This window comes from Anastrepha ludens, chromosome 3, assembly GCF_028408465.1.
Source record: "Anastrepha ludens isolate Willacy chromosome 3, idAnaLude1.1, whole genome shotgun sequence".
Lineage (NCBI taxonomy): Eukaryota > Metazoa > Arthropoda > Insecta > Diptera > Tephritidae > Anastrepha > Anastrepha ludens.
The window spans coordinates 97,088,826-97,113,730 of record NC_071499.1 but is presented as its reverse complement, the minus strand read 5'-3'; the positions used below and the strand labels follow the sequence as shown (position 1 = coordinate 97,113,730).

At 37.1% G+C, this 24,905-nt stretch overlaps 1 protein-coding gene across 4 annotated transcripts in view; it reads right to left on the bottom strand.

The window, feature by feature from the left end:
• LOC128858523 (cAMP-specific 3',5'-cyclic phosphodiesterase) overlaps window positions 1–24,905 on the bottom strand; it is a 118,212-nt gene that overhangs the window by 54,132 nt on the left and 39,175 nt on the right. For all 4 annotated transcript variants that reach the window (XR_008454022.1, XM_054094885.1, XM_054094886.1 and 1 more), the window contains exon 2: window positions 20,706–20,882. Coding sequence is in view for 3 of the 4 variants with exons in the window: in XM_054094885.1 (XP_053950860.1) it covers window positions 20,706–20,882 (177 nt within the window). In the remaining variant the exon portion in view is untranslated. The remainder of the gene's footprint in view (window positions 1–20,705; window positions 20,883–24,905) is intronic.

The window sequence follows — 24,905 nt, the reverse complement described above, 5'->3', positions numbered from 1 at the left end:
GAATTTATTGAATGCGAATTAAAACCATAGAGGTGTAATCGTTTCTTCCGGTCATCAATCCTTAGTGAGACATAGGACAGTAAGAGTTATATTCATTGTAAAAATAAACAACAAAATACCAGAAAATACTAAAGAAACCATACTGACATTTTTACAAAAAGAGTTCCTTATCTAGTTACATAACTTCAAACATAGCAAACAAGTCTTTCCCTTAACAAAAGAGTCTCGCTTAAAAAAAACTCATAAATTAAATTATACATAAGCATAACACATTTATTTAAGAAAACGCACATTTTAAAGACAATTTGTCATGCATACAAAGTTATTTAAGTGATTCAATAAAAATTTGTTGGGTTATTTTCTTTGAATGGGCATTTTAGTGCGTTTTTATATCCAAAGCTAGGCAACACTGCCGTAGCGAGAGAGAGATTTGACTGCCGAAAGCAGAAGAACACCAACAACACCTGCAATCACGGGCAATGCCACCAGATGTTAATAAAAAGTAAAGCTAAATAAAACTGAGTGAATTATTTAAATAATTATTAAAAAAAATATATTTTACAAAATTATAAACATTACATTTTAATTAGAACAGCTATAAAAATGTCATGAAGAAAGAACTAAAACTCCGAGACAAAAAATAATAAAAATAACAAAAAAAAAAAATGCAAAATCAAGTTACGGAAATGGTAATCTGGCCATACTGGAGCTAAAATCACGTAACTAGTTGTCAAATTCGCTGAGCGCAAAGTAACGGGACCACGATAGGCGACATCTCATTATTCTTTCCATCATGGAAATAAGCGATATTTAATAGAAAATCAGAAGTGAGTTGATGCTACAGAAATTAAGACGTGTGAGCGTGTTTTTTAATAGTTATAAAATTAAGATTATAAATTTAAATAAAAGAGGCGAATTTTGTTTAATCGACAGACAACACAGTTGTATGACATTAATTATTAGGTGCGCAACTAAGTTCGCCCGCTGTTTGTCAATAGATGCCGCTAGTCGATTCTAACATAACCTAAACGTCATAAACCAAGCTCAGCAATATGGTAAACAAATTGCTTCGACACATTAGTGATTTTGTTTTTGTATCATATACTTTTGGTTTTGTGATTTTGGGCCGAATAATCGTCATTTGCGGGAAGTGTTGATTTTCCTCTTTCATTCCAAAAAAAAAAAAAACGCGGCTGAAGTGCATCGAGAGCTACAAAAAGTTTATGGAGATGCTGCTTTAAGTGAAATATCGTAGCGAGATTGGTTCCGTCGCTTCAAAGACGGTGATTTTAATGCTGACGGCAGTCCGCGTGAAGGAAAGCCAAAAACCTTCACAGACGCTGAATTGGAAGCATTGCTTAATGAGGATCCGTGTCAAACGGAAGAAGAGCTTGCTTCAGTATTAGGAATTACCCGCCAATCCCAATGATTAAGAAACAGGGGACTTGGGTTCCTTATGAGCTAAAACCAAGGGATGTTTGATTGTCGTTTTTTTGCCTGTGAGCAACTGCTCCAGCGGCAAAAAAGGAAGGGGGTTCTTCATCACATCGTGACGGGTGATGAAAAATGGATTCATTACAGCAATCCAAAGAAAAGAAAGTCATGGGGACTGCCCGGTCATGCTTCTTCAGCCGGTAGATACTAAACGAATGAGTTGATTGTTTTTTAGGTTCTATACGGCGGCCGCTGTAGCCGAATGGAATGGTGCGTGATTACCATTCGGAATTCACAGAGAGGTCGTTGGTTCGAATCTCGATGAAAGCAAAATTAATAAAAACATTTTTCTAATAGCGGTCGCCACTCGGCAGGCAATGGCAAACCTCCGAGTGTATTTCTGCCATGAAAAAGCTCCTCATAAAAATATCTGCCGTTCGGAGTCGGCTTGAAACTGTAGGTCCCTCCATTTGTGGAACAACATCAAGACGCACACCACAAATAGGAGGAAGAGCTCGGCCAAAAACCTAACAGAAGTGTACGCGCCAATTATTTTTTTTTTAATTTTTGTATAAAGATATTTTTTAAGGCTTTGACAAAGTACCTAAATTAGTGATGGAGCTACGATATCACGTCCTTGACATAGTTTTTTACAATGGATTATATCATATTTGTTTAACAGATGTTCTGTTGGTACAATAGATGGGATAACTGCTGAGCAATTCGCTGCCTTCCCTGAGACTCTTCAAGGTAATATATTAGTGCCATTGCTTTTCGTTATATTTGTGAATAGTTTTAGTTCTGTCTACTTACTTTTACTAATTTTAAAATTTCTGCGATAGAAATTATTAACGAGATAAAAGGTCTTGGTATTATTTTTATATTTTTCTTTTAATATGTGTAAACGGTGACCACATTGGAGGTACTTTCTCCAATAGAACCCCTCTTCATCGAACACGCATGCTTACTGTTAAACTAAATAAATACATAACTTTTTTTTCAGTATTATCGACATTTTATCATGGAAAGACTTGCGCCTCAACAACGTTTAAAAATCATACAATTGTATTACGTGAAAAGTGTTCATCGCGCGCTCAGGCCTACTTCTGGTGTACAGCCAGGTGTACAGCCTACTTCTGGTGTACAGCCAGGAGGAACCTTTTTTAGCTTAATAGTTGTGTTAATAAGCAAAATTGCCATATTTTGCCTGAAGAGTAACCCAAACCCATTACAATCATTGAAAACAACCGTTTGCTGCAACCTATGGGCTGGAGGAATCATCGGCCCATATTTCCGAACGCTATCGCGCCATGATAAACGACTTTTTGATGTCTCAAATTGAAGCTCGTATTCCTTACAACTTGGTTCCAACAAGACGGCGCTACTTGCTATGCAGCCCGTGAAACAATGGATTTACTGCGTCATCACTTCGGTGATCAATTTATATCTCGTGTGATATCCACCTTTGGATTTGTATTTGTTTCAATACGAACGAATTGATGACATGGCCACAAAGATCGTGTGATTGAACTTTGGTAGAACTTTTCTCAGAAAATTAAACTCTTGTTTAGCACAAAATGGCTTTTTTAAAGAGTAAAATTTGGAAATTTTTGGAAAAAATTTGTTTTTTTTTGATTTTCTTCATTTATTTAATCTTTCCTGTATAAGAAAATAGCAATAAGTTATTAAAATTTATGTGCTAGAGTGCTATGTTTCCTTACCAGTGCTAAGAAACTAATTATTTGATTAATGAGATATATATGTAAATGTGATGGAAGTGAATGAGTGGAGCTAGAAAGGACGGGTTTCCACTATCCGTTTCTTCGTAGCTGGGAGCCGGAAAGGCCTAACTTCCAGCTTTCCTTAAGGCTTCCGTTATTCCTCATGCTGGTTGTGCAATTTTTTCCCCCGGGTGAAATAAAGGGTTTTCCAAGAAGAGGTGTTATTTTGATATTCAAAGAAAAACACTATTTTTTAATATAAATGATCGGATGTTTATTTCATTATAAAGAGGAAGGTACGCCGTTAATAGTCGAAACTAACATCAGGCAAATGAGCACCACGACCACGCTTACAGGACAATATCCTTTTCATGAAATTTTCCATAACGGAATTGCAAAGTGGCTGCCCTATAGCCTCACGAATCCCATCTTTGAGGTCTTGAATCGACCCTGGGCTGTTGGCATAGACCTTCTCTTCCACGTGGCCCCAAAGAAAAAAGTCACAAGGTGTTAAATCACTTCCAGAGATAAACCGGAAACTTTCCCGTATAGATCAATGGTTTCGTTGCTTGTGTGGCATGTAGCGCCGTCTTGTTGAAAATAAACGTTGTACAGATCAATACCATCCAATTTCGGCCATAAAAAATCATTAATCATCTCTCGATAGCGATAGATAACACCTGCTATTGGAAACCCCTTTAGATGGGATACGGGGAGCAGCAATTTTTCAAAGCTGGGAGCCGAAAAGCCCTAGTTCCCAGTCTCCGTTAAAGCTTCCCTTGTCTCTCACGATGATTGTGGAGAACGCGAAACAAACCTCAAAGATTGTTCAAGAATGTAAGAAGAAGCTTAATTCTGTCGCAAGACAAAACAGGAATGAAATTGCCGATGAATTGACCAGCCGTGGATCAGCGGTTTCCCCACAAGGGCCAGAGCCAGTAATCGGAATCCGTTCCGCAGGAATCATGAATTGGATCAGCGATTATGTAGGCAATCTACACAAAGAGCGATGGTCCGGTCTAGAACGGTGCAGAACTGCAATGTGTTTTGTGACAAGCCCGAACAGAAAACTGTGAAACTTTCTATTAAAACTTAGAAGGAAAGAAAGAAAGGTTGATGGTCGGTATCATTACAGGACACAACCCATGGGGTTAGCATATGGCCACCATTGGAATAATTGAGGACCCAATGTGCCTATCGAGCTAGGAGGAGGCGGATAAAACTGAGCACTTTCTCTGTGAGTGCCCTGCCTTTGTTAGAGCACGGCTACGAGTTTTAGGTTTCGATGTCATGAGAATGAGTAATATTCGGTCACTAAAACTGGAGGATATTTACAGATTTGCCAAAGAATCTGCAAAATTCTCACAGCTTTTGTTTTTCTACTCACCGAATACTCCCTTGCATTATTTTTAATTAACGTCACATTTATTATTCATGTTGCCAGCGTGCGTTTGTCTTTACGTATACGCGCACCTGAGGCCGACTGAATTCGCATCTGATCTCGAATAATTAATTTCATATTTTTCCCATTGTTCAATTTGTCTGTCCGTTCGTTCATATAATAGAAGTACTTTTTTTAATGCGGCTTATATTTTGTCACACAATTTTATTTAATTTTTATTATAGTTTATGGTTTGCAGTGTATAGTAATATACTTTTACGTACGCACACAGAGCCATCGACATTGATTGTGTTGACGCTCGAGTGAGAGCATGAGTGTTTGTGTGCGGTTCTTTTCTTCATTCTTGTTGTTACATCTGTATTCATTAGGTATTAATTAACCCATTCTTTTACAATACGATTGAGTGTTGCGTTATTATGAAAATGTATACATACATACTACAATCATACATATATATTTACACACATATATATGTACATACAATGGAAAACTTGGTTGAATCTATTTGGCTTTTAAAATCTGTGTGCTCTTCTCGTTCATTATTTTCTCAATGAAATATACCTATAATACTCGTATTATATGCCATTACAAAATACCACTTTGTTTTTAGTAAAGCAAGGTTCTATGCACCAGAGTCCACGAGGTGGAAACTTTTTGGAATTAGTTTGTTGCACACGGTTCAAATCGGCTCGCAATACTGACTTCGGTTAAATATTCTCTGGGTGCAAAAAATATTCGTTCGTGGTTGAGCTAAACTGAGAAGCCGAGCCTTTGAGACTACTGTAAAGAGTTACTACGACTTATTCGGGGGAAAACTTAATAGGGTATGAATCATCTGTCCAGCAGTGAGAGGGACTGAAAGCGGGCAATTGTCTAAGGGCGAACGGGTTTCGGATAAGGCATCCCATTTGTTTTTGTCTTGTTCGTTAATGACATCTTAATGTTGACATCACCACCTGCGACAGATGCGATGCGACTGACGGGGAAATGTAAAAAAACCTTGCTGCCATTTAGCGGAGCAGAAGATAGTTGTTACATTGTAGTGGGAAAGCGCTTTCGCCGTCAGGCATTGCCGTTCGCGACATTACACTATAAGTTGGAAGCTCCTCAAAAGTGGTTAAAATATAAACTCATTGAGGGGTGTCTGAGATCGTTGATTACGAAATTGCAACAGAGGAACGTTTCTTCAATATATCCAATTATATGAGCGTTTAAAGTATGTAACTAAACGAGTGTAGCATAATGGCTTGCAGCATCAGGTTTTAATAAGAGCGAAGTCGATCCGCACACATCTTCGCCAGTACTCGTCACCCATGCAAACATAGCCTGTAAATTTTGCGAAGAATACTCCTCTACGCTTCTGCACCGTATAAAATGGGGATTTTTTTAAAGATGTAGCAGATTACTTTCACTACATTACATGCATATATTTATCAAGTCGAAAGAATCCTTGAGAAAAATAATGTATTTTTTCTGCAAATACATAGCTTCGGCAATGAAAATAGAAAAATAACAAGACTACATAATTTTCAAATTTGATCTTTTTAAATTTCCGAAAGAGACCGAAACCTTGTTTTTTTATTATAGAACAAATTTATAATTTCAATGCCTTTAATCAGTTTTAGGCAAAGAGGGCTTTCAAAAAGGCAAACGTTTAGACGTACATACATATGTACGCCTTTACATACCTATTCCAGTTTGTCAAAACAAACGCATTAAAATGACCATGTAGGGCAAGTGGAGCTACATCACACTATTTTTGCTGAATGACGAACTAAAGATTTTATACCCAAACACAAATGTCTAGCAATATTTTTAGTCTGTGCGCGCCGTTTTTTGTATTTTAAAAAGCCTAGACCTTACTCTCATTTTCACAGTGTCAATATCTGAGAAGCCAAAGTTTTGATCGGGTACTCTTTCGCTGCATGAGAACTATCGATTTCGATAACTATGGGTTGATAGCTGGGAATGGCAAACTGTGTGGACATTTCTGTTTAATAAGGTTTGGGAACATTTACAAATTGTGAAAATGTACTCCAAAAAAAGTAAAAACAAAAAATCTGCTCGCGAAGTTCATAGAGTATATCGGCCCTTATTTCTTTTGAAATGAGGTAGGTGTTGCCGTTACGGTGAATGAAAAGCGCTATCGAGCCATGTTAACTGAATTTTTGTTTTCAAAAATTAATCAGTTAAACATCGACGACATTTGGTTTCAACTTGCTATACAACGCTTCTAACAATCAATTTATTGCAGTGTTCAACCCACCATCGTCCAGATTTATTGGAAAAAGTAGTCCAATGAACCACGTACCTCATAGCCACGGCGGACATACATACGCCGGATATCATGAAATTATCTATCAGATTATAATAACCAAAACTCATTCGAACAACATTTCAGTTTCGTATATTCATTTTAAGGGGTTATATACCTTGTGTTTTTCAAAAAAATCAAAATAAATTTTATTTCTTTATCGTAAAGTACAATCCCTTGAGAACATTTTCCAAAAATTTCATAGAGATCTGAGCAATAGATCGAAAGTTACAGCGTTTTAAATTGTGCGTCGTCACGTCCTGAGCGTACGGCCTCATGCGGCGCTTGAAACTTTAAACGCGATTATCTCAAAAACGTGTTTTTCCAAAAATGCTTTTGCGGTGGACGCGATTGCAAAAAAAGTATTCAACCGATTTTTATAATTTTTTTTTTAAATTGTTCGTAATTGATGTCGCCTCTTAGTGAACGATCAACTTTTTATGTATAAATTTTTATTTTGCAGATATGAATTTTTTAATGCCAATTTTAGGACTGTAGAAGTGGAGTTTTTTAAAAACATGTTCCTATTTTCACAAAAATCAAAATATTTAATATATTGATCGTTCACTAAGAAGATATAACCCTATACTAATGAAATCTTTTCGATTTTTTGATTTCAGTTGACTTGGTGGACTTGAATCGCGTCCACCGCAAGCCTCTTCCAAAAAAAGGGTCTTGGGGGAAAACGCCATAACTCCGCCATTTTTAAATATTTTTACACAAACAAAGCCTTTTTTTTCTTTAAACATTGTAATATCCAATAATAAAAACTTTTATACAATAAAATTATTGCTACATATCTTTAAAAAAAACCCAACTTTCGCTAATTTCACCGGATCACAAGGTATATAACCCCTTAAGTAAGTTAAAAAACACGCGGAAGCACAATTAACATTTTTACGGTGCTTTCATCTAGTTTGCCAATCGTGTTTAAACTAATCTTCTAATGCTTCTTCTTCTTTGATATTAATTTTCTATTGAAGTTGATATCCAGCTTTGCTCCCATCTTTTTGGCGGTCTTTTAGGACGTCGTCTTCCCACTGGAATTCCGCCACGTGCAATGTTAATTAAACGGTTGTTGGAGTCTCAGCTAAACCCCTTGTTAAATTCCATACAAATGTCATAACCCAAATTCATTTTAAACCCATCTTTCACAGCGTGTTTGTGTTGGGTTTGCAAGAATTTTAATATTGTATTAAATGGCGGCTATCTAATTTGAGAGACACGAGTTTGTAGTTTTTTTTTTAGTATTGGGGAAAAGTAGAGAGCTTGAAATCGTTTTGAAGATATTACGGCTTCAACTGTTAAATGGCCAAATGTCTTTCCTTCGAAGAGGGACTGAAATTATGCGAATATTTTCCTCCCACTATGGATGTATTGATATATTTCTTTGATATTTGTTGAACTGTCCAAATATTTTACGGATTATGGACAATCGTCGATGTGAGTTTTGGTTTCTGGATGTAAGCGCAGATAAACATGGGCGTAAGAAAAGCACGGCTAGTAAACTCCATGTTAATTAATTTCCATATTCCAACGCTTCTTCCAATTTTTTTTCAGCTTCCTATGCGAATTCCCTTCATCGCCTAAATAGCCTCTAAACGTTTTTCGCAGAATCATAACTTGAGCTGATGGGAATAGCAAAACGTCACACTCGACCACACGCAGCTCAGGGAGTGGTATTAAAATTATGTTAGGTAAAATAGCCGCGTGTGCGAGTCGGTACTTTGCTTCTTCTTGTGACAAATATTTTCCCTCATACGCTTAAGTACGCTCAAATAATACTTTTCATTTGTTATATGAGTGTATTACAGTCGACAAACCTTAATTTTAGATTGACTTAGTTTTGTTTTTGGGGTTGATGCAGTTTATGGTTTGATGCTTCCTTACAATGCGTTCGATAGAATTCTGGCTCGAGCAAAGTATTTTTCGAGCGACGGCATTTTAAGTCTGTGTTTGTAAAAGAAACCCGTCGGGTGCTTCTAAGTAACTTCAAAGACTTGTGGCGGCGAACGAAGAACTTTTGTGTAATATTATAGAAAAATAATGTAATTTTGTTAGATATACAAACTCTCAAGAAGGATAACTGATTTTCAATTTGATGGTAGTGTGGTAGTAACAAACGATGTAAAAAAGGACACAGAAGGCAAGTGGGCTACTGTGGCGATGAAAATATAAGTACCAATCTATATTCGTATACGAATTTATTTCCATATTTATGTAGGTACATATGTGTTGAGCAAAATGAGTGTGTGTTTGTGCTCTAAAAGCGGGTGTTTATTTTTACTAACACTAGCAGAATACTTGTCGCAAATCTGCTTAAAAAACGCTTGAGTATGCATCCACGGCTATGTAGATGAGCATACGAAAATGCATGCATATATGTACAGAGACTAGAAACGTTTTGATGAGAAGTTGGCGTGTGTGTGGCTTGGCACTCACGAATGTGCCAAATACCAATAACAACACCGAAATGAGGTTAAAAATGGTGTCAAATGTCGCTGCATCAATTGTCAAGTCGAGAGCGTTTGAAGGAGCATACATACAGACATGCACGTATGCATATGTGCACATAAATGTATGTGAGGGGAAAAGGGGTCTGAACTCAGGCCAATATTCTGAAGCAGGTGTTGGCCGATGAAAAGGCTTTTGTGGGTACCATTAAAGCGTGGCGCCCAGTTTATAGCGTTAGCACTTCTGGCAAACGCAAACACAATTACAAACACAGAATCACAAATGATGGCGCTGGTATTCTGTTCCTAGCAGTCACGAACATGTGAGATTGGCGTTGACGTTTAGGTTGAGGTCATTTGGCTTGCCACTGTGTCGTTAACATTTGCCATCGTTCTAGACTCGATTCAGAATAATATGCAGCAACAAAAAGGAGAAGTAGCAAGCGTAGAAGAGGGGGAAATTAAGGATATATCATATGTATGAGTATGCGTCTGTGAAAGCTTATCTATCATTGCCAAGAAATCTTTAGTGAGCGACGCATATAAGAAAACAATGTACACACTCTTTCTGGTCATTCACTTACACATTCTTAGAAATATACAATTATGTTTTTATTAAATGAAAATGATTGCGCGCCAAAATCGTACAAAGAGATCACATAAGAATGCAAAATCCATAAAGCCCACAATGGATTCTAATTGCCCTACAAAGTATAGTCAGGAGAAACATTTAACTGTAAAGATGTAGGAATATACTAGTACAAGTTCACGCTACTTATGCTGAAAGTTTATCCACTACACGCATTTCCGTTGCTCGATATTTTCGCGGACGCTATGTCTGCAATAAACCGTGTGAACGGCAACAAGCGAAATTCCGCGAATATTATCACGCTGCATAACAGGTGAATGAGAGAATGCATGGGCTAAGTTAGCTTTAAGAAATTTTGTAAAGAGCAATTCAAATTTGAGAGTTGTGAAATAAAGACGGAGCTTGCTCCATAAAAAAATATTTGTTTTAAATAAATTACTGTAGTAATCATTAATTTACATAATACTAGCTGCTGTAAATATACATCTGTGTACAATTAAGCAAATATGTATGTAGGCTGTTGAAAGAATCTTCATAAGTAAAGAAGCTCGATGTGTGAGTATTAAGGGGGGTGAACTTTAATTGAACAATATGATTGAATTATAAGAAACGCTTCCGAAAGGAAATAATAACGATAAAATTAAGTGGACCACAAAATGCAAGATTCCTCTTGATCTGAGAGAAATTGCTATGTAGAGTGGCAACCACCATAATCTAACTTGGACTAACCTATTTACGTATACCTATAGAAAAATCATACCTCTGCTAAATCTTTACATGCAAAGAGAGACCATGTCGAGTCTGTGGGCAAAAAGTAAGGTGAATTTATTTATATTCAAACTTCGCGGGACTAAAATTTCGCTCTAGTTATTTTTTTCATGAGTTGGCAGCACTGTTAATAACATCTGGGCCAACTTTCATGTGAATGTCAATATCAGTAATATATTTACGTTTGTGTTTACCAAACCACCAAGAGTTCATTTTTCGATTTTTACAATGTCTGATTTGATTGAGCAGAGAAGTGCCATCAAATTTTGTTTGCGGAATGAAATTTCGGCTGCGGAAACGTTTAGCATGTTGCAGAAGGCATTTGGTGATTCGGAGCGCTCCGGACGACCATTGACGTCAACAGATGACCAACACGTCAATAAAGTGAAGGAGTTAGTGCTCAAAAATCGTCGATTGACTTTTAAAGACCTTATTGATATGATCGGAATATCAGAAGGATCTGTGAAAACCATTTTGAAAGACCATTTGGGCCTACGAAAAGTCAAATCTCGTTTGGTACCGAAAACTCTCAAATTCTTTGAAAAAAGTCGTCGTGTTGATGTGTGTGAAACAATGCTTTCAGACTATCAGAACAAGCTCAAATGCATTATTACGGGAGATGAGACTTGGATTTATGCTTACGACCCTGAAACAACCGACCAATCAAGCGAATATCGTGCTAAGGGCGAGGCCAGACCGAAAAGAGCACGTCAAAGTCGTTCAAAAATAAAGTTCATGATGACAGTTTTTTTCGATTTTCTTGGTGTGGTGCACTATGAATTCCTTCCACCTGGCCAAACTGTTAATAAGGAATATTATTTGAGCGTTATGCGTCGTTTACGTGAAGCAATTCGTCTAAAAAGACCAGAATTATGGGCCAAGAACTCTTGGTTTTTGCATCACGAGAATGCACCGTCTCACACTGCACTCGTTCTTCGTGACCATTTCGCCAACAATTCCACGCATATCGTTCCGCAACCACCGTATTCGCCTGATTTGGCTCCGTGTGACTTCTGGCTATTCCCAAAACTCAAGAGACCACTCCGGGGAACGCGTTTCGAGTCGATTGAGGAGATAAAAGCTGAATCGAAGAAGGTGCTGATGGCTATACCGGAAATGGACTATTTGGCATGTTTCGTGGATTGGAAAAATCGTTGGCATAAGTGTATTTCATCGAGAGGAGATTATTTTGAAGGGGATGAAATTGATTTACAAGAATAAATAAAGATTTTTCATTTTACAACCAAATTCACCTTACTTTTTGCCCACATGGTAATTTGAAAAATTGTATTTATGGCACACATTAGTTCAAATTGAGAATTCATGTTGCGGAGCCACACTTATAATACGTTCACATATAAGTAGATCTATTTTATCGTGCTTAACTCCCAATCCGTAATTAAAAAGCGAGATTTCCAATACAAAATTTTCCTCCCAAAATCTGGGATTACAAAATAATCCTAGGAAATAACCATACTTTTTGACTTACAACCCTGGGTCTTCTGTGTAGTAGATAATTATTTTTACGCGTGTGAAGAAAAACTTCAAAGTAAAAACTAAATAAAATGGATGCCGGCAAAAAGAAAAAAAATCAGGTTTGTAGACATAATTCTAATAAAATGTGTATTGAGTATTATTAACTATGCATTCATATAACAGAAAAAAGCTTATGTCCATAAAGGTGTGTCTTCTTATTACTCATTATAAAATGTAATATCGAATTTCGAATGCGTATTGCTGCTATAATTTTTTGAAACTTCAGTAAACGTCGTTTACGGATTTAATCCAATTGTAGTAAGTAAATGATATTAGCAGCCAATTGCGCAATTAAATTAGCTATTCCTTCTCCTTGTCTTTTCTTCATATCGTTAATAATAATTAAACAAACCAAAAACACCGAAATATTCCTCCAATGTAATTTCTATGAAGAAAAACCTTTCACAACAGTATTGAATGAATGATTTGGATATCAATGAATACGCAAAATGTTATATCACCAGGAATGGCGATAAAGTTAAGATTCTAATCTGTTGCTGGGGCGAGGGCACCATGGTCAAGCGAAAAGCAATAAAGACCGGTTGATGGAACCCTCAAAGATATTTGACAAGATCATCAAATCATGTGTAGTGTTGCGATAGTTTTGTGTGACATATCTTAGTTTGGGGAAAATAAATCCATTATTTTCTCGGTAGATGGCTGCGATCAAATAATTCAAAGTTTATGGTCGTTGTCAAGGTGCCATTTAACCCTAAAAAATTTGTTTGTTCTTTTAAGTTGTGAGTTACAGGGTGTTAACAACTGAAGTCAACAAAGAGATAAATCAGTACATTTTACTTATTGTGCTGATACTGTAACAGGTAATTACATGAAAACTTGGGGCGAAATTGACCGGCATACTAGTAGCCATAGCATCGCCCAGCAGCTAAAGATCGACCAAAAAACAGTTTTAAACCATTTGCGCAAAAATTATACGCAAAAATAATAGATTTAAATTTGCCCAAAAGTTATACCACGGCGAACAAGGCTCGTATAAGATATGAGCATTACTTTTGTTGTTTTTAGTTTACTGCTCCTGCCTGTTCAATGTGCCTTGGGGAGTGGATATAATTTGCCTTCAAAGATTTGTGAAGATTGTTTGCACGCGATAATCTCCAAAACTATTTTTTTTTTTCTTTTTTGTCGGGACAACTAGCAAGTGCAGCACTCAGACATTAATTGAGTCCATTGTACTACACTTGGATTCCCTTTTAATTTTCTTTAAATCTACCCGATCTCCGAAGAAATCTGAGTAGATCATGTGGTGCCAAGGAGCCAAGATGGTCGCTTCTTAACACATCAGTGCCAAAGACCTCAAACCTGATTCAAGCGAAGGCGGGGCAGACACACAGGAAGTGGTCCGCCGTCTCATCCTCCTCTTCACAAACTGGGCAGAGTACACTGTCTGAGATGCCCAACATTTCCATGTGCTTTGCCCACAGAAAGTGGCCCGTCATCAGTCCAACCGGCCGCCTGCACTCCCCTCTGCTTAATGACAGAAGGGTTTGCACAGTCGATCGGACATGACAGGTGACATCAGTTTTGTCCATCTGCAGCCTCTCTCAACCTGTCAAGATCGCTTGTGGGTGGTAGTTACCCATTAGCTAACCGTGGCTGTGATGGGCGAAGAAGGGAGTGGAAAAACGGGCTCTGAGGCCAACTTCTTTGGCCCGTTTTTCCACTCCCATCTTAGCTAAGGAGTCAGAGGTCTCGTTACCCGCGATACCCACGTGTCCCGGGAACCATGTTAGCATCAGGCTATTATGTCTACCGACATAGTTCAGCCTGGATTTACAGGACTTCACTACCCCTGATGTGGTAGGAGGGCTGTCTAAGGCCATAAGCGCAGCTTGGCTGTCGCTGCAGACATATATAGATCTGCCTCTCCATCGTTTTTCCACAACAAAGTTCATCGCTTCTTGAACTGCATACACCTCCGCTTAAAATACAGATACATGCATTCCAAGAGCAAAGTGCAGTTTTGTCCCTCTGGATTCCACGTAGACCTCAGAGCCGGAGCCATGCTCGGTCCTGGAGCCATCCGTAAAAATGCGAAAACAGTGTTTGCCGGGCTCATTTTCTAAGTCTCCCCACAACTGAGCCTATGGTAGCACTACGCTGTATATCTTTTCAAGTACGACTCTTGATGGCATGGAGTCAAGGGGCATGTAGAGAATCGTTGGATCGATGTCCATGCCTTCTCTGTGCTCCAATGCCGGACAAGGGCCGCACCAGTTCCCACTGTGTTTCAGTCTGCAGATGGCTTTCAAGGCCTCTCCTTGGATGAAAGCATCAAGTGGTGGTAAACCAATTAGAGCATCTAGTGCCGGGCCTGAAGTAATCGGAAAAGCTTCGGTGCAACAGATGGTCACAGTGCGTTGTAGTCTCGATAAGGTCCTCCTGACTCTCACTAGAGAGAGTCTACTCATCCAGACCACTGATGCATAGGTGATAATGGGTCTTATCATAGCCGTGTAGATCCATAGGACCTTGCTAGGAGAGAGACCCCACGTTTTCTCAAAGACACCTTTGCACTGCCAGAAAGCTGTCAGTGCTTTGGATGCCTTTGTTTCAATGTGTGATTTCCATAGGAGCTTACTATCGAGGATTACTCCAAGATATTTAATTTCCTTGGATAGCTGGATTGTGACTCCTTTTAGCTTTGGCAGAACAAGTCCATCAAGCTTCCTCCTTCTGGTAAAGAGGACAATACCAGTCTTGGCGAGATTTGCCGATAGCCCATTCGCACAGCACCAAGTGTCAATCCGATCCAGAGTTTTCTGCACTTTCCTGCAGATGTTCATAAGCGAAGGGACTGTTACCAAACAAGCAACATCGTCCGCATATGCTTGTGCGTAGACTCCCGAATCGTTTAAGGTGGTGAGTAGAGGATCGATTACCATGCACCAGAGCAATGGAGACAGCACACCGCCTTGGGGGGAGCCTCTATTAACCCCAGATGACACCAGCAGATCTTCCTCTGCTCGCACCGAAACTATTCTTTGGGCCAGCATCGAACGAATCCAATTTACTAGCACCCGGTCTACGCCGTGCCTACTAGCAGAGTTACACATACTTTCAAAAGTGGCATTATCAAACGCCCCTTCTATGTCTAAAAAGATGCCCACAGCGTAGTCCCTCCTGTCGATGGCCAGCTCTACTCTAGCAACAAGGTTTTGCAGTGCCGACTCGCAGGATTTTCCACTCCTCCACTCTTCCAAAACTATTCGATTCATTTTCTTGGTAAATTAAAATCAATTCACAAAAAGAAAAAAGCGTAATTTTGCTTTCTACTCAGCCTCAGTTTCGGTTCTCTTCCGTTTTGATATGTACCATGTGTTAAAAATAATTTTAAAACAGCAATAAACAATTTTAACCAACGCACATTGGATATGACTTGTATAAAATATAAATTTACATACATATGAATGTATGGAGGTATAAGCATACACATATGTATGCAAGTAATATACATATATATGTTTTGCCACTCGAATAATGCACTTAGTGTTTGCATGCTTCCGATTCACTTTAAATCAGTTTAATTTGCAAGTGGATTGTAATGTGGTCTCCTAAGATCTCTTGTAAACCTGCCAGACTTTATGTTGCAACTGCATATTTGCATTTAACATTAACTTACGGATACATTATTTACACACGTTTGGACATTTGGCCTTACAAACAAGTACTCGTGAGATATGAACTCTACAAAACCGCACTACCATTTGTTTAATCGGTTTCGTACTTGTATGTGTGTTTTATTGATTGCAATTTGCAAATTTCAAATATAAGCATAAACATACATAGTCATGTACGAGTTTAAGTATGTGCCAGCTCACTATGTGAATATGTTACAATAAATATGGGAAGAGTGCGTTACTAATAACTATTCCTTTATATTTTCAGACCTAATATAATATAGAAATCGACCGAAAACTTAGATAGATCAAGAAGCCAAATATAGTTTCAAGGGGTGATGAATTTATATAAACGCATTAGAAATTTGGAAGAAAATTGTCACTGATTTTTTGGAAACTTTTAAATCTGCTTTCCGGAAAAGAATACGGTGGCGTTACTTTTAGTTATTCGACGGATAATTATTCGAAGGACTTCATAAATAAAAAGTAGCAACGGCAAAGATGCCTTGTTTCCGGCTGTTTATCGTTACGAAGCCCTATCAACTTATTTTAAAATCCTTTCAATGTTCTTAAAAAAATAATTGTAAAACACTAAAAAAATTAAGTCCAAATTATAATGAAACAAATAAAGACATTTAGTTGTAAGAAATAAAAACAAAACTATAAGTTGATTTCGATCCGGCGCTTGTTTTCAACAAATTTTTCTACAATTCTTTCCACAGTGGGAAATTGCGTCTACATATAAAGATATGCTGCCTCCTTTGATCGCTCATGCGACATCAAACTTCTTAAATACACTCTCTCTCATTTGATTAGTGTTAATTAGGGCTAAGTATTCTCAATTTGCTTTTAGGTAAAATTTTTTTCCACAGTCGTCAAAAGAATTGTTTCTGCCAATAATTTAATTATATTCTAAGAAAAGTGATTGTCTAAAAAATTCTCTTCTATCGATGGTAATTGAAAATTAAAAGCTACTTTGCCTGCCATTAGTTGCTTTGTTGTATTTTGTATTTGTGTATGACAACAAATATTTAATTATTTATTCACAAAATGTAGATCGCAAGTTGAAACTTAGTGTCAACAGGCATATTTGCCTTGGTATTTTTGGCCTCAAGCTTAACTTTTGGCAGGATAACATTGTGAGATAAAATATTTATGTATTTTGTATGTATGTATATGTATCTGTGTAATATTTCTTTAATGTATTATAGCTCAACTCTGTTTTGCGTTTAGATATATTGATATAAGTTTGGTTTCTTAAGGCATCCTATAACTTTGTTAATACTTTCTAAAGAAGGATTTATGATTGGCATAGTGATTTAAGATAGTTTAAAGGTTCTTGAAATTGTAGTCTATTCTCTTAAATTTTTTCTTTCAATCTCCCAAGTTTTTATTGGAAGATAATGGCAAGTTCTGATTTTTATTTAACATATTTAGTTTTCAATTTCAATTATTTTTGACGTGATAACGTCTTATAATTCGATTTAGCCGGCTGCACGCACGAAAAAATGTGTCGTTATCTTGCTCAATCGTCGTTATCTTGCTCATTCGCCGTTATCTTGCTCATGTGTCGTTACCTTGCTTGAACTGCAATCGACAGCGCGGAACGAACGACAAAGAGCACAATCGGCCCCCGCGTTCGGCAACGTTCGACATCTGGCTCTGTCCTACTTGAGTGAGCATATATATGTATGTATATGCGCATTTGTATATAAATTCACATACTTGTATTTGCATATGCCTTCTTCCTGTGTGCATCTCTGTTGAGAATAGGACGATGATAGAAAAAGTAGGAAATGAAAGGGAGTGTTTCGAGTGTAAAGTGTCTTGAAAAAGGCAAATCGATGATGTTGCCTCTTAGTGTTGTTGACTTATTAACGTCTGATGCACAATCGAAATTGAACATATTTTTCATGAATTTGATAAATGTTTCGTAATTTTTGACGTTTGTGTAAATGTGTTGACCTATTCCATTGCGATTCCATTTCCCTCTATATCCATACAAAATATCTATCAAACTAATAAAATTAAAATTTTGTTTTCGAAAATTGCAACCATTACATCGGTATTTTCTTATGACGTTGTCACGTTAAACTATCGTCAGTAAACCGACTTTACAGACAACCTCCTTTTTACAAAAGTATAGCTCATACTACAAAAAAAAAACACCTCTAAAACAAGTTTCGAACTTTGTACAAAAGTATTATAAAAATTTGGTGAATTTTCATCAAAATTTCCTACTTTTACGCTGATTTTAACAATTTTTCCTGTTGACGGGTAGGGTATTTTCCCTTCATATAAAAAAAAATTCCGAGCACTCTTTATATGGTTTTTGTGGTGGTATGAACTATGATTTTATAAATAAAAAAATTAAATAAAAAAGAAATAAATAAATAGTCAGATTTTATCAATGTATGGTGTACACTTCCTCTTGACGCTCACTGTATGAATGTATATATATGCAGTGTATCTTTTCGGTCAGAAATTTGTTTTTGTCTCTTCATATTCTAATTTTTTTCATTATTAATGTTTAATTACATTTGAACTTCCTCAATTCTCCTTCCAAATCAATATGAAATGTTTTGTAATTTAGTAAAGTATTCTCGTCAAGATTCGAGGTATTATTGGAAAAAAGTTTTTGAAAATCAAGAAGTACATCATTATATTTTAAATATCTATTTTTTAGATTGCGAATAAAGAAATTCAAGAATGGTATACCATATACATTAGGGCGGGTCGATTTGTGGGGAGGCAAAAAAATCGCCCATTGCTCTGTGAAAATCATATTCTAGGGATTAAAAGAAGAAACTTTGCCGAAGGAACTACACCTCTGAAACGAATTCTGATGTCCCCCAATTTGGGTCGAACTTTTAGTGTCTTTTGTGGAGAGGCAAAAAAATCGCCCATTGCTCTGTGAAAATCATATTCTAGGGATCAAAATAAGAAACTTTGCCGAAGGAACTACACCTCTAAAACGAATTCTAATGTCCCCCAATTTTGGTCGAACTTTTAGTGTCTTTTGTGGGGAGGCAAAAAAATCGCCCATTGCTCTGTGAAAGTCATATTCTAGGGATCAAAATAAGAAACTTTGTCGAAGGAACCATACCTCTAAAACGAGTTCTGATGTCCCCCAATTTGGATCGAACTTTTTAGTTTCTTTTCTCATGTAAAGGCCAAAAATGATGATATTTTGAAATGATTGTATGGGGAATCCCCCAGGGTAGTTCTAGTGGGTGTGCCACTGGTATGGGTGGATCGGCCGTCCAAAGTTAGTGGGGGTCGGTCATACATTTGGACTCGATTGGAGCACTCTAAATAGGTCAAAGTGGGATTTTTCGTTCGACCCAAATTGGGGGACATCAGAATTCGTTTTAGAGGTATGGTTCCTTCGGCAAAGTTTCATATTTTGATCCCTAGAATACGATTTTCACAGAGCAATGAGCCATTTTTAAATCGACCCGCCCTAATATACATACAATGTGAAACAATGATGAGATTGAATGCCCACTGTTCAGCAATCGCGAGCTTGGTTTGTTTTAGTAAAGCCATTTATTTCCACTTCCTTCCCAGAATTATTGATAATAAATATAAATTAAATTTAACTTTGGCATTAATGTGCGGGTCTGGCCGCTAGGCCCTTGAGGTTCCTCCAGCCTAGATCCCTTTTCTATTCTCCACTACATCAACAGAACTGGATGGCTGTAGATTGGTTTTCTTCTTTTAAGTTTTGTAATTTTTCTCGGGTAGTGGTCTACATTATGGTATCAAAACGGGGCTCTAGTGCTACTTAAGAATACTGCATAATGTACATGCTTTCGTCGGCTGTATTTCAGATTTTTTAGAGTATAATTTTTGACCAATAATAGTATTTTTTAATTTTTATCGGGCTTAGTATATGTGTTTGAACTCCGTGCTTCGAGAGTAACTCTTACGCTGAGCAATCAAAACTGTATTTCTGGGTTTTATTCACCAAATCGCAAAGATTTGGGAAACGGACCACTAGTCGTAGCGATGTAGATGAAAAATCATATAATAATAAACTAAAATAATTAAATAAAAGAAAATCAGAGCAATAAAAAATGGCACAGAAATGAAATCCATCTGAAATTGCAAAAGCAGTGAAGCTACAATATAAAAGGGATGGGAAATGCAGAAATTGAGAAGTTAGTGCAAGCCAAAAATCACAAAAGAGAAAGTAGGAAAAGTACAGTAGCAGTAAAATGCAGTAATGAATTTCACAGTAATGGTATATATACACATAAATGATGTAGTTTCATTCTAAGAAAAACAAAACAGAAATATGCGATGGGACGACTGCTGCCACCAGAGGTATGCTTAACGGTATTTCATAAGCTGCTTAAAGATAATGGAAATTGTAATAGCAAAGTAATGAACAATTTTAATTGTAAATAAATATCCAGGTATAAAAAGGTAGGTGATGGGATTGGAAAACCGCTTAACAATAAAAAAAATTATGGTAATTAACAAAAATATTTTAACTCAAATTTAATACAAATTACAACTAAATAAACATGGAATTATAATTACAAATGCACTTAAGTATGTATGTATATACACCTAATATGTAAATAAAGATTTGATATAAAAATTATGCAGTTGTAATAACATTATACGAGTACGAGATTAAAGTAATTAAAAATAATGAGCCAAGTATTTTTTAGTTATCGTCATGTGTATGTAGGCTTGGAATTGTGAAAGTGTTTAAAGTGAGGTAAAATAAATATAATTGCATTTCTTTAAAGAATTTAAAAATAAAATGATTTGAATGTTATTGTTATTTTTGTAATGACAAGTGTGCATGTAAAGAGCAAAAATAAATCTTTTCTTACCTTTCGCTTGCTATGCTTGAGTTTCTAGACATCGACTTCGGGGACATTTCAAAGTCCGAATCCGAACGATATAAGAACGATTCGCGACGTTGTGGAAGATTTTGTAGTACCAAACCAGCACTTGGTGAGCCGCCTTCAAGCGGAGATCTAGCGCCTTGGCCATTTTCTACATCGAAGCTGTACAGGGCGAAAGCAAATAAAGGAGCTAAATTAATATGGTATAGATGAGAAAGTCTGAACAAATTTATTTATAGAGTTGCATTTAAGAAAGAAATAATAAAGACATTAAATATCAACCAACACTACAACATTTTAATTACGCCTTTTTTGTGCATTCATTTTAATTTCGAAGATACCATATATATGTATAATTGCCGCTTACTCCCTTTTTGGGCGTTTGGCCGCGCTCTTCCACCCTATTTGTGGTGCGCGTCTGGATGTTGTTCCACAAATAGAGGGACCTACAGTTTCAAGCCGATTCCGAACTGCAATATTTTTATGAGGAGCTTTTTCAAGGCAGAAATACACTCGGAGGTTTGCAATTGCCTGTCGAGGGGCGACCGCTACTACAAAAAACATATTCTTCATTTTGGCGTTTCACCGAGATTCCAACCAACGAACTCTGAATTCCGAATTATAGTCACGCAGCAATCCGTTTGGCTACGGCGGCCGCCTACCAAACACACAAAAAAAATATACAGGATCTTTACCAATAAATTTACTATTGTACGAAATTAGTATAAAGCGAAAAAATATAGCAAATTGTAAATTATCTTTTTAATGCACTTATCCTTTTTTGAACAAATGCATTAGAACAATACAATAATCTTCATTTTTTTCATCACTTGTTTCTGAAGAAAAAACGGAAAAAAAAAATAAACACAAGTTCACTAGTTTTCAAAGTGCCACAGCACGTTAAATATGGACACGCGTATGTTGCTATTGCGCCCTGATGGGTGTCCTTGCGACTCATAAAAGCTACCACCAACGCCTCGCTATCGTATGTTGTATGTATTTTTTTGCCTGGATTCTTTTAAAAATAGACTTGAGCTCCAGCGACAAGTACTTTATCAATGCGTTCAATATTGCCGCATTGTTGCAAGTTGAAGTGCTAATTTTGAGCCAGCTGGTGGTTTTAACCAGTGGGGCATAGCAATATTTTGCATTTAGTGCATTAGTCTATTATAATTGGTTGATTACTACCAATTCTATGCTTACTTCACTTTAACGTTGGCTTGGAGACTTTAGCTCTTCGTTGTGGTAATGGAAAACAAAAAAAGCAAAAAATATTTGCAATTGACTTCTTGATACTGCTGATACCTCAATCAGAAATGTCTTAATAAACATACTAAGAACAATAAAAGTTATATCGGTCCCTGGTTACGTTGGGGGGATATTATGATAATATTGGTATGGTTCAATTACGTATGGAACAAAATATCGGCCAGATGGCCGCCGCGGCCACGGCGGCACACCTCCATCCGATGGTCCAAATTTCCTTTAGCTCTTGAATTGTTGCTGGCTTATCGACGTATACCTTTTCTTTCAAATAACCCCAAAGAAAGAAGTCCAACGGTGATTTTTTAGCTATTAGGTGTGAAGCCTTTCAAAATACAGCTGTTGCAAGAATTGAAGGCGAACGACCTACCGCAACGCAGAATTTTTGGTGAATGGGCTCTTGGAAAGTTGGCCGAAGATCCACTTTTTTATCGAAAAATTGTGTTTAGCGACGAAGCTCATTTTTGTATCAATGGGTACGTAAATAAGCAGAATTGTCGGTTCTGGAGTGAAAATCAGCCAGAAGAATTGCAAGAGCTACCAATGTATCCAGAAAAGGTCACAGTTTGGTGCGGTTTATGGGCTAGAGGTATCTTTGGACCGTACTTCTTCAAAGATGCTGCGAATCGTAACGTAACTGTGAATGGTGAGCGCTACCGTGAAATGATATCCAACTTTTTTTTGCCCAAAATGCAAGAGCTTGACTTGCATGACATGTGGTTTCAGCAAGACGGTGCCACATGCCACACAGCACGCGTAATAATGGATTTGTTGAGAGGCGAGTTCGGTGAACATTTTATTTCACGTCCGGGACCTGTCAATTGACCACCCAGATCGTGCAATATAACGCCTTTAGATTAGTTTTTGTGGGGCTATGTTAAAGCTCATGTCTATTCAGACAACCCTGCTTCAATTAACGCATTGGAAGGCAACATTAAAGCATTTATATGTGAGATACCGGCCGCAACATTGGAAAGAGTATGCCAAAATTGGACTAAGCGGATGGACCATTTGAAGCGCAGTCGCGGTCAACATTTGCATGAAATAATCTTCAAACGTTAAATTATATGGACTGTACTAACGATTTAAATAAAAATTTCGTGCATTTTTCTGAATTTCACGTGTTTTTTTGAAAAACTTTCCTATAGCAAAATCACCTTTTATATATGGGAAAACTTACCAGCTTTTCAAACTCTAGAAGAAGCTAAAAAAAAGATTAAAATGGTGGTAAGCAAAATCAGTTTTGGTCTGCATTTTACAGAAGTTCATCTCTCGCGTCAACTCGCATTCACATTTTTAAAAACCAGCCGAAAGAAAACTACGACGGTAGCCCGGAAAAAACTGTCGCACTTACAAATACATAACCATTGTCCATATAAGTAAATTGTGTGCTAGTGAAGGTAAAGAGTGAGCAGAAAGAATAAATGTATTACTTTACGGAGAATTGAGGTGCATAACCTCGTTTCAAAGCAAATTTTCTGCTTTGATTGTGCACTAACAGCTCATTTCAGAGCAACTGCTAAAGCACCGCTAGAAGTTGTATAATCAGTATAATTGCTGCTACAGGGTATTTTGTTCTTAGTGTTGCTGGTGGATGCTTCGGTTGCTGGTCGTGCCGCAAAATTGTGCAATTCATGCATTCATCCAGGATAATCATTTAATTTTTGTAAGAAGTTATGCGCACTTTCAATTGGTGATTGGAACGTGGCAGAAAAGTGCAAATAAGGAGATTAGGAAAACGTTCGTACGTATTTGTATGTGTAAATATTTTTATGCATCTGCGTGCATGTATACGAAGTAATCATGGGCGTTGCCTTCGAATTTAAGTTCATGGATAATGCCGGCAGTTTTTATTGCATTTCGATTTACAGACGCTTGCCATCGAGGCAGGTGCACGTGTGTGAGTAAATTACATTAAAAAACGTACGCTTTTATGAGATGAATAAATACACCGTCTATAGTGGGCAGGCATGTGTTAGATGATTTTATATGCTTTTACTCCTGTTTAACGACTATGTTTAAGTTTGCGAACTGTAAGAATTTTAGTTAAAGGGTGTACAATTTTCTAAATAATATTTAATTGAATCAGCAAAATATGCATACATATGTATATTTGTTTTGCTGAAGAGGTATAAGTGGAAACACAGGCATCCAAGGAAAAAAGATTAAATTTTTTAATAAATATTTGCAAAGTAATAGCAGTATGTGGGCCAGATTATTTATTCTAGGAACTGTTTCTAAACCATCTTAATTTTATACTCTTAAACGGCAAACCCATTTTGGTCAGCGCCTCCATTCGCCATATGAAGTTCACTATCTCTAATCCTCCCTCACATGTCTATCACTGATGTGTTGTGGTGGGTCCAATTTGTATTAAAACAACTTATGGTGCTTGCTTAAGTTGGGTACAGACGGAAAACAAATCCAAAGAATCGGTCGAAATTTCAACGTGTGCGTGTGACTGCGCCGGCAAGCCGATCGAAAATTAACAAAAATTTTTGTCAACTTGCAATCGGTTGTGTGTGTGTTTTCTCTTGTTTTCCTCCCTACTTTCCATCCACAAATAAATACCATACACATTTTTTTGCGCGTTCCATGTTTATGGTGCACACACTGACCAAGGTATCGTAGTCCCTTACCGCAGCCCGTAAAGAACACAAAATTGAGCAAAACTTAGCCCGTAAAAAACAACTGCGTTCTTTTAGTTACATATTTACAGAATAAATCGGTTTGTGTGTGTTTGTGTTTGTTGTATCGACACAATGTTCCCATTGATATTTTTGCATACACACTTGGAAAGGATCTGCCAAACATTACATTTGTTTGGAAGCACTTAACATTTGTTGCTTCAACTTGCTTTGTGTTCTTGTTCTTTTCAATGGTGGGTTGGTCCGTGACTACCATTCAGAAGTGCGCAGGATC